General features: G+C 42.0%; 1 protein-coding gene across 3 annotated transcripts in view; it reads right to left on the reverse strand.

Annotated features, from left to right (window-relative positions):
• The window catches only part of mast4 (microtubule associated serine/threonine kinase family member 4), a 165,151-nt gene that overhangs the window by 102,393 nt on the left and 46,876 nt on the right, over positions 1–15,882 (reverse strand). For all 3 annotated transcript variants that reach the window (XM_034710235.1, XM_034710238.1, XM_034710237.1), the window contains exon 3: positions 12,651–12,784. In XM_034710235.1, the coding sequence (XP_034566126.1) occupies positions 12,651–12,784 (134 nt within the window). The remainder of the gene's footprint in view (positions 1–12,650; positions 12,785–15,882) is intronic.

Below are 15,882 nucleotides of genomic sequence, written 5' to 3' on the forward strand. Positions count from 1 at the left end.
TTTTTCACCCTCTCCTTCTCATTTCCATTCACTGTGGTAGTGCTCTGTGAATATTAAGTGGGCCCCTTCCATTCTCCTCATCTCCAGCCGAGCTCAAATGATTTCTCTTAAGAGTACGGCCATGAATGACAGCTACGCCCCGCTCCTGCTGGTGGAGGAGGAGAAGAAGAAGAAGAAGAAGAAGCATGGGCTCGTGCAGACAGGTGACCACTACATCAACTTTTTCCTTGTTTTGAAACCTGCACCGCAGAGAGCTGATTGAGCGTTGCAGAAGCTGGGCTGACAGTCATTTGTGCTGCTGTGTTGATAAGAGAGTCAGGAGAAGAAAGCCCAGGTCTGCGCTCTGGTAATCAGCATGTTTCTTTGAGTAAACCCAGTTAAAACCTCCGAGGACGGGGATTACACTCGTCAAGTTTTTCAGCTTGAACAATGCCGACCAGATTACCTGAGGGAATTAAAGAAACCTCCTCTGCTCAAGTGACTTGTCTCGAGTCATTGCCCCGTCTGCGCCTTCTTAAAAGAACAATTAAGAAGAGTCCACAGTGGACCGACAATGAAGATGACAAGCTGAAGGACTGAGGGGAGGGGTCGGTTAGCTGTATTCACAGCAGGAAGTCCCTGCTTCCCGTTTGGAAACAGAGGCTGACAAACTGGCAAAAGAGGAATCACAATGTTTGTTTACGAGGGAGAAAAAGCCAGCTGTCACGTACTCACAATCCAATAGTACCAGGAAAAGAGGTGAGGAAGACAGACAAATTGGTTTTGTCTTGTTGTTAATGGTGGACCCAGGTAAGGAAATAGATTGAAGACAGAGCTCAAGGTTTGTTAGGTTTTCATCTGGGAAGAGTAAACATGCCAAAAGACAGCTCTGTGCTCCGTCTGAAAAAAGGAAGAGTGTTGTTTGTGCATTCGTTCTATGTCCTGATAAATAAACTCCCAAGAAAATGATCCATCCATGTCTCTGATATTCAAATGATCATGTAAAGTAGGGCTGGGCGATATGGCCAAGGAATAAAATCCCCAATTATTTTAGAAAAAACTTAATTTACGATTTTAATGGATTTTGTGTTTACTTCCTGAAAAAAGAAATCTACAAATGACTAACAACAAGGGGTGACCCCAAATAGTCGAATATTCAACTATTCGTTCTAACGAGCCTTAGTCGACTGCCAATCTCATAGTCGAATGAAACGTGGATCATTCCATTCAAACCATGGGGGTGCTCAATGTCTAATTTTACATTATTTTCCTGTTTCCCTTAAAAATAGTGTCTCATATATCCTATTTTTATATGAATATAGACTTATTTAATGTAATTCTGAGAACAGCTCTTGAAGTGTTAAATCTCCTTAAAGTGGTAATTAAATCTCCCCTGGTAATTAAAGGTGGACTCTCCCATTTAGTGGGGGCTGTGGAGCAGACGTACCTCAGCTGGTCTTTAAATCTTTCTACGTTCATGGCAGCTCAAAATGTCAGGAAATAAAACTTCAGTTGAACCTAAAAGATAGTGATGAAGATGAGGAGCAGCTTCATGAAGAGGGCTGTGAGATCAAGGATTACCGGACCACACAAAAACTGTACGGGGCCAAAAGAACCAGGAGGGATACCCAAAGCTGTCCGAAGCCTCAAAAACAATCCACAGCATCCCATCCACCTCCACATCATCAGAGAGGATATTCTCAAAGACAGGATTTACAGTCAACAAAGCAAGGAGCGCACTTCTGCCCGTACACACGATGGTTTTCCTCATGTTCAATTTGAAAAGACTCAAGCGGACAAAGACGCGATGAAAGACTGTTTTAAAAGGTTCTGTTAAGAGATTTAAGAACCCTCTAGCTGGCTCAGGTTTGATTTTGAACATTATAAACATGTTTAGCCTGAAGTTGGACAAACTACCCTCCACAGTGCTGCTCTCTGCTGTGTGAACACTGTTTAAATATCTCCTGATTCCTTATTCTATAGTGGAGCGTTCCATGTTTAACGGATGGTGGCCTTATTTGAGTTTTCTCTCCTTCATCGCCTCGTTGTTTTTGCAATATAGACTTAAAAAATCGAAGTTTTATGCTTATAATATTCTGTTGTCCCTTTGACTTTAAGCTATAAGTCTCTTAATTGTAAAGGGTTATGCGTAATAATGTCATGCGGTCACCATCATGCAGACTTTGGGTCAATAAGGAAAAACTATGGGCAAAATCTGATGAATCAGATTCGACTAAGCAAATCCTTAGTCGGGCTCACCCCTACTAACAACAAGTTTTGATTTAATCTTATCAATATAACTTTCAAGGCAAACTGAAGTTCCCCTTAAAGGTACAGTGTGCAGTACATAGTGACAGAACAGACTTGGTAGGAATGGGAAACCATATTCATTGTATTGATATTCCTTTTTTGATAGTAAAAACTTGACAAATGTAGTATCATACTTGCATCACAGGAGCTTATTTTCATTAAAGGCCAGTGCTGTTTCATGGGAGGGGTGGGCAAGGAAGCGTTTCAGTCAAAAATCTGACTGTTAAGACATTGCTAAATAGTCCTATGTCCACACACTGTACCTAAAAAAAACTGCAGACTGTAACCTTTTCTTTAAAAGTGCATTATGTAGTTTTGCTAACATTGAATTCAAACACAATATAATTTGAAGGCCTCTGAAAATACAAGCCTAGAAATGTGCATGTAACAAAATGGCAGACACTACCATAGAAATAAAAGCAGTATAACTTTCAGCTAGATGTCTAGCTTGAGGAGAAAATCTAGATTTTCTTTTCTTTTTTTTGAATCGCCTGAAACCAATCGATTTATCGTACAGCCCTAATGTAAAGATCATGGTTTTTTATATATAAACATTACATCTGTAGCAGCTGCAGAAGTAAACATGTGTAGGAGTTGAATCCAAGGCAGATTTAAATCTGTGGTGGCTTGAAAAAGCATTCGGAAAAGGTTCCTCTGAGCTCGAGGAAAACAGCACAAGTGATAATGTTAGAGTTATTAATACTTTCCAGTCGATGGCAGAAAATATTACTCATACAAACAAACAAACAAACAAAAAAATCTGTACACAGCTTTTGGAATAAATAAAAAGGATGCTTTGAGTTTGGTTTGGGGGCAGTTCTGAGGGCTCACAGTTTGTGCCTCCGGCCTTGAAGCACAGCCACAGAAAAAAAAGCCTCTGGGAAAAGTCCAGGGGTTGTCTGTGACTCATTCCCTCCAAGCAGGTGGGCAGCCGAGGTTGTTTCCTCCGCCTTTGGAGAAAAAAGGGAGAGCAAGGCGCTGAAAGCATGCAGAGAGGGCTGATTGAGTGACCCACAGCCTGTGCCTCTGCCCGAGCTTATCTGACAGAGAGGCGACCTGCAGATGTAAGGCTCAGAGGAGGGACACGGCCTGTGAAGAGAGCGGTAAGCAAACAAAGAGTCAATTCCCTCCATACAAAGCAGTGCAAGGAATCCATCTGTCCAAAGCCAGAGGAGGGAAGACTATAAAGCCACGATAAAACCCCGTCCAGCAAGCCTCCAAATGGACGAGGCAGGCCTTTAACCTTGAACACAAACACAAAAATAGAACCCAGACGAGCCGACACATGCAATGCATCAATCTCAATTCTCACTCTGTTTGAATAAATTGGAATAGACATGTAAATGTATGCATTCGAACGCTGAAAATCATACCAGCTGTAGTCCTCTCTGTAAATCCAACAGGCTTTATTCTCAATTTATTTCCCCCAGTTTTACAGAAACAAAGTCACACTGTGCATAATGCCGTCTCGTATGAATCCTAGAGCTCAGAAAATTGGATCTCAAACTGAGCTGATGACAGGGGTTGAATGTCTCGACTGCAGTGACTTTATCTAGAGTGACAGTTTCATTTAAATGACACCCGTATGTTTACAATAACACGCGGCATGGTTTGTAGTTTTGGGATGTGTAAGGTTGATATATTTACAGGGTGATTCTGCAGAACACACCCGGGCAGGTGAAATGGAAAGGACCTTACATACTGTGAGGCTTTCCTCAATGCTGCTGTGATATAAAAAAACACATCTTTTCATACTAAATAAGAAGCAGGTGGTTTATTATGGAATGCACCAATGCTACTTTTCTCAGTCCAGAAACTGATGCCTGGTCTGGTACAGATTGAGGACTGATCTGAGCTGATAAGATCCGCGCCTCAGTGTTTAGAGAGACTGTGAAACTCAATTTTCCCATCTCTGTAACACAGACTTGCAGCTTTTGCAGATGCTGAAATTTGCCACAGAAACTGTCACAGCCTCCTTCTTCGTTCTAGCACAACTGCCACCCAGCGATGCATGACGTGGTTCATGCAGGTTTAAGTTTCCCTACAATAGAAGAGGATTTTTGAGGAGAGCAGAGGCTGAAGTTTTGTCCTTGCCCAAGGACTCTGTGGTATGCGGACAGCAGGACCTTGGATCGAACCCCCATCCTTCAAAATGAGAGATGATCAACTCTACCACTGAGCCACAGCGACCCCTTACAGGTATGACTGCACCTCTAACAGCTATAGTCGTATTTGTCTTTTTCAATCAGCTTCCATTCCTTCAGTAAAACTTCTGCCAGATGAGCCACGACAGGTGGAAGTCTCATGCATCAAGTAGGAAGGAGAAGGAGTTTCCCATGTGCTGTAATTACTGAGGACTCTGCAGCATGTGGAGTCTGCACATTGCAGGTGTGAGCATCCTCCACCTTTCCTCTTGTCTTAGGGGTTCATGCATCTTTTCACTTTTTTTTACCTCCACCACTGTACGACACTATCCCACTGTCAGCTTCTTCTTGTTTCTCTACTAAGCAGCTGCCAACTTCTTCAGCCAATTAACTTCCATTCATGTTACCTTCATTCATTGCACAAGTGCCACTGTGAGGAGTCATGAAATAGTGCTGTATTGTTTGATTGAAATATCAATATTTAGCACAAGTTTATTGAATATTCTGTTACACAAGCCACTACAACTATGTATTCCTCTATTCATTTGGAGTCCAAACCCTGTTAATGGCTCATTTGGATTCAGAATGTCCAACCTTTATGTGCAACAGTATATCATGCAACCCACTTGTAACTTGACCTCTTGCATCAAACTCTCAGTAAACTGATGCAATGTTGTTTGCAGTGATAGTTGGACAATCTCTGACTGAGCTGACAATCCTGACACCACGGCATCTAAAAAGCTGTGTGTGAAGGTTTCTTGGGGTTCTGCAGCACAGATTGAAAGAGATGATGAGCCGACTCACTTTGTGACACCGACCCTGCAGATTCACCGGCTAGTTTGCTGCCTGAGTGGGGGCAATAGAGGTACCATTCAGTCCATTTGTGCATGATATCAGAATCATGCACCTGCTGACTTATTTATCCTCCTTTAGTTTGTAGTTTGATTTATTGTGTTTGTGCTGATTTGATTACATTCACATAGAAAACATGTGATTTTAAAGTAGTAGTGGTGGTGTTTCATTTAGTCAGCATACATGAAATATTTTACAGTACAGACACTTTCAATAAAGCACCAGTGCTGCATCTAGTGATGACTGAAAAGGCCTAAGCAGAAGCATAATGCTTATTTAAGTCTAGCCTACATTTTCTCAAATAAAGCTAGCAGCTTCCCAAGTGTAAAGAAACAAAACTAAACAAAAAAGGTAAATCATGAACACTTCAAGCTTTCAAAAACTGCTCTGCAAACCATTTTTGGGAAAGCTAAAAGTGAATCACAAGATTTTAAATTTATCCTTGCATCATTCCAAAATGTAAACCCAAAAACAAAGCATAGGGATGATGCAGTTAATCGCCCCCTTTCATATTGCAAACACCAGAGAGATTTGCAAATAAAGCAAGGGGGGCAGCAGTAGCTCAGTCCATAGGGACTTGGCTTGGGAACCGAAGGGTCGCCGGTGTGAGTCCCAGTATGGACGAAGTTTGGCAAGTGGACTGGTGGCTGGAGAGGTGCTGGTTCACTTGCCTGGGCACTGCCAAGGTGTCCTTGAGCAAGGCACCAAACCCCCAACTGCTCAGGGAGCACTGGTTGATGGCAGCATACTCACTCTGACATCTCTCCCTAAGCATGTTCACTGTGTGTGTGTGCATTGTATGTATAAAAAACTGTATGTGTAGCATGTCCAAAAATAGCATGAGTGAAAAAATGTAATTTCCCCCCTGGGGATTAATAAAGTACCTTTCTTTCTTTCTTCTAAATAAAATAAGACAAATTATAAGTCGAATTTAAACCTCACAGCAAACCCTGAGGGTCAAATCAGGCAGCCACATAAGGACCTGAAACAAAGACAGCTACCTCAGACAAACGATCAATAAAGAGCATCTGAAAGTTATTTTTTACTCTCTTTTAAAAAGGCTGCCAGGCTGGATAAAAGCACTTCTTAAATCAGAGGTGGGCTGGACATAAAAAAACACAACACAGGTTGTTTTAGTGTTTACAGAAAAAATCTATATTGGTTTAAAAAAAGTGTATAGTTTTTAAAAACAGCAAATTCCTCATGTTTTTACACATAATCTAGAGCCGTCTCCTCTGCTGCTGCTCCAACAACAACAATGGTATCAGCAAAGGACATCAGGGACTACAATTATGAGGGTCCACAAAGGCACAACATCAGGATTATGACAGTCTTATCTCCATATCACACCAGAGGTGAAGTATTGATTTTCTGCCAAAGAGCATCACAGTCAAGAAGGATGTGCCACGCTTGTCAAAGAGCCATGCACACCCAGGGGCATGATGGGAAAGCATGAAGGAGGAAAAAATGGGGGGGTAAAAAAAAAAAGCAATAAGAGGAGTCCTGTGAGGCGAAGAGGGGACAAACAGCAGGAGTTTTAAAGATGCAACGAGGGAGTAGGGAAAAAGGACACAAGGGAGGAAGGAGAGTCACTTTGCTATTGACTCTATATTAAATTCTTCAGCAGAGGAGCTTCGAAAAACACACAATAGAGATGTTTACTTTCTATCTGGACTACACACTACAGCTATCTCTGTCAATCTCTTTATTCTCCTGAGGCAAAAAGAAGAAGTTTAGAATAACAATCTATGGTCTTAAATTCTTCTCCTTCATGAAACGACAGATCCTTGGTCCACACTTTACTTTCTTTCCTTTCAAACAAAGACAGAAAATCTCAATCTAAACTTCTACATTTCTAAATCTGCTCATTTATGCTCACTGTGGAGCAGAAACCGAACCATACAGCCAATAAAAATCTCTCTGGACATGCACGTATCTGCCAAATGTGACCGTGTTAGAATTGCTCTGCAAATAAGCTGCAGCTCCACAATGTGAGTACGCGTCCTGGCAGCCCTCCATTCATTCACTGTCACTAAGGCCAGGGTCTAATGTGCTTTCCACTCATATAACCATCATTATGACAAATGCAACTCCGCCAGTAGAGCTCGCAGGCATTCCTCTGCAACACAGAAGCTCCTATTTATTTAGCACAAGAGTCTCTGCAGATATTTGAGGTGGAAAACTAACAACAAGTGCTCCCTCCATTCAGAGCCGGGTATAGCTGAGGTGTTTTCTTTCACTCCTCTCTCCAAGGTCAACCAATTCGCCGTCCTCTCGGAGTTTGTTCTGCAGGCAGGAGAGCGCAGCAGCAGCTGTGGACGAACCCCCCCCCCCCCAAAAAGATACCGCAAAAGATGATAGCAGCACATCGCTCATTCAGCTTGTGTCCACACACAGGAGCGTATCAGAGCGGCAGATCACCACGCATCTCATTTTCTCGTGGAAACAACCACAGAGTCACCAGGGGCGTGCAAACAGCGTAAAGAATAAGAATCAGGATGAGACAACAAGTCAGCTGCGTACAATGGAAACACAAAGATGGTCCCAGATGATATTAAGAGCGCATACTGTATAAAATCAAATCACTACCAGGGAGAGTGTGGGCAGATTTTAAAGCATTAAAGCATCAGCATCATGGTGGGAGCTGTCCAAACTCATCTTTCAGCCTCAACAGTCTTAATTGGTCATTAAGGGGAAAATCCATTCATGAGGGGTGAATCAAGAATGTTAGTTTATTCAGAGGAGGAGAGGCTGGTTTTGCACACCAGGACAAAGCTCCACTAACCCCACCTTTTAACTTTTACACCACCATCATGATGCAGTCCTCGTGCATGGAGCAAAAGAGGCGTGCAAATAAACAGCCGGAGCTTGACGCTGTTCCATCTTGCAGACAATCAAATTTACAGAGACGCCGTTACGCCTCCGTTCCTCCTCTAGTGCGCCTCTGTCCAGCTCAGAGACCGAACCACAGACTGTGTAAAGAGATAGAAGTGTGTGTGCTGGATTGAACAGCAAGGGAAAACTTTCACACACGAGTAAGAGAACTTTACATAACCATGAGTGTCTGCTTTAAACCGAGCATAGCTGCAATAAAAAGGAACTCTTTACACAGTGATGCTTCAAAAAAATTACAGTTGCCCTGAGTTACAGTCGACTTCATACTGCAAAAGAAAGGGAAGAAGAAGTATTTCCAAGGACGACCACGACCCATCGATCAGCAGCCTCTCACTGACTTCCTCACATTGCAGCGGATGAAGAATGAAACCTCTTTTTTTGAAGGTGGCACACGATGCACCGCGGGTGTGCTCTGCACCCCAAAGCCATTTCTTAGCAACAAGCCCAATTTTCTAGCATCTATCTCTGTGGTCCCATTTACTGAGTGTAAAAAAAAAAAAGACCGATTTCCAGGTGGTTGTGACTTTAAGAGTCCCACCTGATGGGGAAGATACTTCTGAGATTGGAGTTACCTCAAATGCACCTCTATAAAAGATTTCTATGCAAGGTATGAGGAAGTTTGAAGACGGAGGTTCATGGAGAGGAGATAGAAGCCGTGGATTTCCTCTCTCATCATGGGCAACGTGAGATCTCTGGCTAATAAGATGGATGTGCAAACAGGACTAGCCAGGAGTCAGACAGAGTTCCAGGAATGTAGCAATAGCATGGTGTGCTTTACAGGATATTCCTGACCACATCATCTCCATCCACGGCTTCCAGACTGTCCGGGCAGACCGGGATAGCACTGAGAGCTCTGTGGGCCTCCAACCATATTATCTGCCCAGGGAGATCTCACATGTCATACTGGTAGCTGTTTACATCCCCCCTCTGCCAACCCGACTACGGCGTCCAACGTTCTCAACGCTGCCATAGCCAGACTCCACACAGACCACCAGAGTGCCCTCTTCCCGATCTCCAGGGACTTCAACCAATGTATTAAATTTCTACACAGCTTATTATTGTATTCATATAACTCATTGTGTAGAGAGCAACTGTAATGACTGAATTTCTGATTCTGATTCAAATATGATGCAAGCAAGTTAATATAACCTCCAGATACTCACACATTCACCGATACTACCAACCCCAGCTTTAAATTAGGAAAAGTCATGAAATATGAAGCCAAAAAAATTATGTCAGTCATTCATTTAGAGACGTTAAACCTTGAATGGGGTCCAATTGACCCCAAGGATAATAGGAGAGTTAAGGAAACAAACATTCCTGTCATTGAGCCTTCAAGAGTTTACACTTGTATTTAATGATAGGAAAAATCAATGCATTTCAACACTTATCCATCTGAGCATGACAAACACACATCTTGAATCTTGATTGTGTCAAACAAACATGAATGAGGCGGTCTAAGCTCCCCATGTACTCCCCATGTTTCCTGTCTCTCTTCAGCTGTCCTATCTAAAAAGGCATAAAAGCCCCAAAATTGAAAAATAAAATGAAATAAAATAAATAAAGAATAATAATAATACAAATTTTAAAAAAAGAATAAATTGTGTATTCTCTCTTTGTTCATATACCTCTGCTTTGGCAGGGGAGTTTCATGTGCTCGAAGGCTTTCCATCGCTCCATCCAGCGTCCTTGAGCAAATACTTAACCCTCACCTCCTTGTGATGCCTTGCGAGATAATAAATGCCTGCGGGGGATCTCAGCAGCTTTATTCTAAAAACACAAATACTATCCATCCTGGTGAAGTCAACGGTATTTAAGAGTCATCAAATTGTAAAATTCAAATTGAATCAACACTCGACTGGAGGGTTAATCCACCGGAGGACAATTATGTTAGAGGAAATCTTGAATTCATTCAGTCTGCAGGGCACAATAACCAGAGGGATTAATTTGTGGCTTTTACAAGCTCAAGGATACATACAGTATGTGTTACTGTGAGGTACTGAAAAAGCAACAGCGCCCCCCAGTGGACAGAAGTAGAAGTAGAAGATCTGACCTGAGGAAGCCAGCAGTCAGATTAAGAGATAAAACCTGTTATCTTTAAGTCATAAAGGATGTGTATTCACAGCTAACTTTGTGTGTGTTTTCAAAGCAATCAGCTGGGTCACACGCTGCATTAGTGATATAATGTTTTCCGGTGCAAACAGGGTCACAGTGTCATAAGCGGCCTGAGAAATCCTCCTTCAGCTCAGGTTACTGCGTCCTATTTATGGGTCAAGTGTCAGTTACCAAAATAATATGTCAGAGTTACTCTCACGCCGTACACAAACAAACATATTTACACACACACACAGACACACACACACACACACCCGCCCTGCTTTTTATTACATTAACCTTTTCTCCAGCTGATAGTGAGCACACACGGGGAATGAGTCATAGCTGAGCAGCATTGGATTAAACTGTGCGTCTGATTGTATCTCCACGCTGAGACAATGAGATCACCACATCTCAGTATCTGTCAGTGTCATCAGGAGGGAGGGAGGAGGAGGAGGAGCAGGATGAAGGTCAGCTCCGTCTTTATCGAGTTGTGTGCTTTAAACTGAGTATTTTTCAAAGACTTCAGATTTACACCTGAATGTTTCTGTGACTTTAAAAACACAGCCTTTTGTGTGAATGTACTTAAAGTCCTTGATGAATGGAAACAGAAATGTTGCTTGGTTTGGCTGTGGTGTGTATCCATAGAGATAAACACGTATATGAATTGTTTTTTCAAAGCAAAAGAAAAGCAGCACAGAGCTTTATGATGGTGCTGCAGTGACCGCTGAGAGCCATTAACAGAACGTACAGGTTATTCATTAAACCAGAGGTCTGCACGGAAGGTAAAAACAGGTGAGGACAAAAGGAGGAGAAGAGCTGCTGGGTTTTTGTTTCAATCATAGACCGGGCGTGGATACTTGCTGTGCTGGGTAAAAAGTGAACTGAGTCAAAATGAAAACTGCAGCTGTCCTCCTGATGAGATTAACTCAACATTAATGTGCAAGCTGCTGCTGATAACGGCCCTGATGGAGCCTGAGTAGGTTGCAGTGTGTCGGCTATTTTCAAACACACAAAAGAAGCATTTCAATCCAACTCAATCTAACAGCCAGTGTGCTTTGCTTTGATTCTTTCACCCTGACTTTCTTTGGACTTTTTCCTCACAGCCTCCTCGTAACATTTGTGCAAGAAGTTGGGATGAGGTCACATGTTAGCCCTGTGATAGGCTGAAGATCTGCTCAGGGTGTAACTTGCTTTAAAATGCACGAAATCTCACCAAATCTAAAATCTGCTCCATAGCGCCCCCTAAAGCATGGGTTCCCAAACTTTTCAGCCTGCAACCCCCAAAATATGGATGCCAAAGACTTGCAACCCCCACTGTCCCTCAAAGTGATTTAATGTGGCTTCATTTAGCTGGTCTGCAGAAAATGACCCTACCTATATGAGCATGTGTCTGAGTTTCTACTGCTACTGATGCTTTTGATGATTAGGTGTTCACTAACCCTAAACTTAGGAGTCATCTGGCAAAAAGAAAGGCAGAAAACTCATTATGTTTTCTATTTTCAAGGTTTTATTTCAAGTTTAGCTACTAATTTCGTCAATATTTTTTACTGTAATGGGTCAAATGTACTATTTCTACATAACTGAAAAAAAAAGAAAATCTGGAGGACATCTCAAAACCCTCCAGGGGGTCCCGACCCACACTTTGGGAACCCCTGCCCCAAAGGGTTTTAAAAAAGGGTAAAATAACCCTCCCCATAGAGGTTTTTTAAGCTACGTGCATGATATCGGACATGCATATTCATGGCATCAGTAGGCACAAAAAAGCCTCCTGCACCAATATCTTAAAACCATCAGGGGACCTTATTAAGGCCAGAGCACTGACACCCAGTGGCAGCAAGGCCCTGACTTAGGGTTCCTATTGGAATTACCAAATCTTGGTAATCCCTCCTCCAGAACCACCTCCTATTCCTCCCTCAACAGCTCCCATTCCTCCAACACCTCCAACTCCGCCTCCTATTGGAACCCTAAGGATTATTTCTCTTTTTTTCTGCCACTTCTTTCCGTGTTTTGGACGCCTGAACGTGCACAAAAAGTCACCAAACTTTGCCCCAAATTCAGAGCCACCTAAAAATTTATGATTTCATTGGTTTTGCAAAAGTACCTGCTCCATAGCGCCCCCTAGTGATTTTAAAGTGATGCCCCTCCACACTATATGCAGAGATGTCTGCTGAACAATATATGCATGTATATTTCTGTGTGTACATTTACATGCATGAGAATAATCAATCAATAGTCTTTATATTGGGCCATCTATAGTTAACAACCACATTTTAAGAAATATCCTGGAGGAGAATAAGTCTGATCCTCATGTTTTGGACAGACTCTCTAAACCCTGATGTAGACTGCATCCTGGTGGAGTCGACAGGTACTCACCAGGCTGGAGGTGAGGGAGGGGTCCGACTTCCCCAGGTTTCGTGAACGCATCCGGACCAGGTTTGAGATCTCAGATGACGTCTGCCCCGTCGTATGTGTGTGCTGGGGGTTCGTGGGTAACAGAAGGTATTTTCCTGCAGAAAAGCAACAAGACAAGGATCAGTGAACATTTCATGGTTCAGGCGGTTTACCCAAAGAGTGATTTCCCCCGATACACCTCCCAGATGTTTTCATGTAATCACCTCTGAGATAAAATTAGAGGCGGAATGATCCATTATTCAGTTTTTAAACTTGGATTTAGGAGTGTGGGTTTCTCTCTGGCAGCTGCACAACCGCAGCTCACATCACATTTAGAAACTTGCAGCAAAACATAAATGAATTCGAGTCATACGACGACAAATCACACACATCAACATTAAAAACATCCACAGCCAGATGTGCTTCCTTTAGATGTATTCTGAAACACTTAAAATGCATCCAGTGAGAAGAGCTCAATTTAGAAACCGTCTCCGAGCAGATGGGGGAACATATTTCACCACTTATTCTCTCAGTTCAGTGCAGACTGTGGGGACAGGAGTGGGGGCTGTGTGGAGCGAAGATTACATTGATTTACAGCCACAAGGTTGTATTTCACCGACAACCAGTCAAGGAGCATTTTACATCCATCAGTGAGCTCTTTCTAGTGCAGAGGAAGAGAGATGTGCTGTAAATAACAACATAAGCATGCCAAACTTTTGATTTGAGGTCCCACTACAATCATTTAGAGGAGGTATTATACCAGAGAACCTCTCTCTCTCTCTCAGTTTGTCTGTGCAGAGCATGAGGCTGTAAGAAGACGACTCCAAAGCAGCAGAAACGAACAGCTACACAACAACAAGACAAGCTAAAATACTCCACTAAAGATCACAGTTAAGAAAGGTGTGGTTAGGTTAGGCTGTGGTTTGTAGAGACCCTGTCCCAGAGGAGATCTGGCTTCCCTTTTGTACAGCGTGAGGAGTTGTACCTGACATGAAGTCACCTGACCTTTCCAGTTCATCCTGGAGTCCCAGAGATTTGTGTAAACAGTGAAGATATTACCTCCAGGTACTGCTGAGATATTGCGTTGAAAGTAAATGGGTATGAAGGCTAGAGACGTGTTTGTCAAGCACATCCTGATGTCTTAAGATGTCTCGACATACTGACGGACGAAAGGAGAAGCAAAAATACAAGAAGCAATAAAAATGAAGAGATCATATCGTTCACTCTGGAACAGCCTGCCAGAGGAGATCAGGCCTGCAGTCAGTCACTTGTTTTATGTCATTACTGAAGACACATTTTTACAGGAAAGCTTTTATTGTGTGAGTTTATTTAATTTTAGCTCTGATTTTAAGGGTCTGTTTATTGCATTTCATTTGTATCCCTTCATTTTTGCTTTGCACTTCTTTTTGTTTTATTGCCCACTGTGAAGCACTTTGTTACCTGTATTGAAAAGCGTTATATAAACAAAGTATTATTATTATTATTATCATATCCTGAAACCATGAACCACTGGATGGATATTTTTCTGTTTTTGAATTCATCTTTATTTTACCACTGAGATAGACTAACAAAAAGATCCACTCTGAGGTGACCTTGTAGTTCAGACCAGAAGCTACAGGGCCTTTATATTAGTACAAAGTGAAATTAATATGTATAATAAGTTGGGAAGAACTCTTGTTAGTTGGTACTGAAATTAATATTCTGTTAACCAATTTACTTCCATTTTTATACCTGAAAGTTCAAAATACCAGTTCAATGTTGAGTCTAAGCTGGCTGGTGGTTCTAGCTCTGCTGGTGTTAGCCTCACTTGTTTACCTGTAGACTCTCTGATGCTGTGTTTGTAAAAATTGAGCTCAATTTAGATTTTGTTTCCTGAGTGCTTTCTTGCCTTTAGACAATTCACTTAAAGCTGCTGTTCGTAGGAATGATGTCAAAAATGTTACTTTTTTTCTGCTGGGTTTGGAGAAAATGTCATAATGCCAATCGGTACTCATCTGTACGTGAAGTCATTTGGGACTATCGCGAAATCTCTGTGTTTTCTAGGGGTGACCCCAAATAGTGGAATATTGGACGATTCGTTCTAACAAGCCTTAGTCGACTGCCAATCTCATAGTTGAATATTTGCATATGAAACGTGGATCATTCCATTCAAACCATGGGGGTGCTCAATGTCTAATTTTACATTATTTCCTTGTTTCCCTTAAAAACAGTGTCTCATATATCCTATTTTGATATAAATATAGACTTATTTAAATGAAATTCTGAGAACAGCTCTTGAAGTGTTAAATCTCCTTAAAGTGGTAATTAAATCTCCCCTGGTAATTAAAGGTGGATCATTTAACGGGGACCTGTGCAGCAGACGTACCTCAGCTGGCCTTTAAATCTTTCTACGTTCATGGCAGCTCAAAATGTCAGGAAATAAAACTTCAGTTGATCCTAAAAGATAGTGATGAAGATGAGGAGCAGCTTCATGAAGAGGGCTGTGAGATCAAGGATTACCGGACCACACAAAAACTGTACGGGGCCAAAAGAACGAGGAGGGATACCCAAAGCTGTCTGAAGCCTCAAAAACAATCCACAGCATCCCATCCACCTCCACATCATCAGAGAGGATATTCTCAAAGACAGGATTTACAGTCAACAAAGCAAGGAGCGCACTTCTGCCCGTACACACGATGGTTTTCCTCACGTACAATTTGAAAAGACTCGAGCGGACAAAGACGCGATGAAAGACTGTTTTAAAAGGTTCTGTTAAGAGATTTAAAAACCCTTTAGCTGGTTCAGGTTTGATTTTGAACATTATACAAATGTTTAGCCTTAAGTTGGACAGCGCTGCTCTCCGCTGTGTGAACACTGTTTAAATATCTCCTGATTGCTTTCTCTATAGTGGAGCGTTGTTCCATGTTTAATGGATGGCGGCCTTATTTGAGTTTTCTCTCCTTCATCACCTCGTTGTTTTTGCAAGTTTTATGCTTATAATATTCTGTTGTCCCTTTTACTTTAAGCTACGAGTCTCTTAATTGTAAATGGTTATGTGTAATATTGTCATGCGGTCACCATCATGCAGACTTTGGGTCAATAAGGAAAAACAACAAACATTCCACTATTCGTCGAATATGAGCAAAATCTGATGAATCAGATTCGACTAAGCAAATCCTTAGTCGGGCTCACCCCTAGTGTTTTCCAATGCCTATGTGTAAAGCAATGTTATTAT

This window comes from Notolabrus celidotus, chromosome 19, assembly GCF_009762535.1.
Source record: "Notolabrus celidotus isolate fNotCel1 chromosome 19, fNotCel1.pri, whole genome shotgun sequence".
NCBI lineage: Eukaryota > Metazoa > Chordata > Actinopteri > Labriformes > Labridae > Notolabrus > Notolabrus celidotus.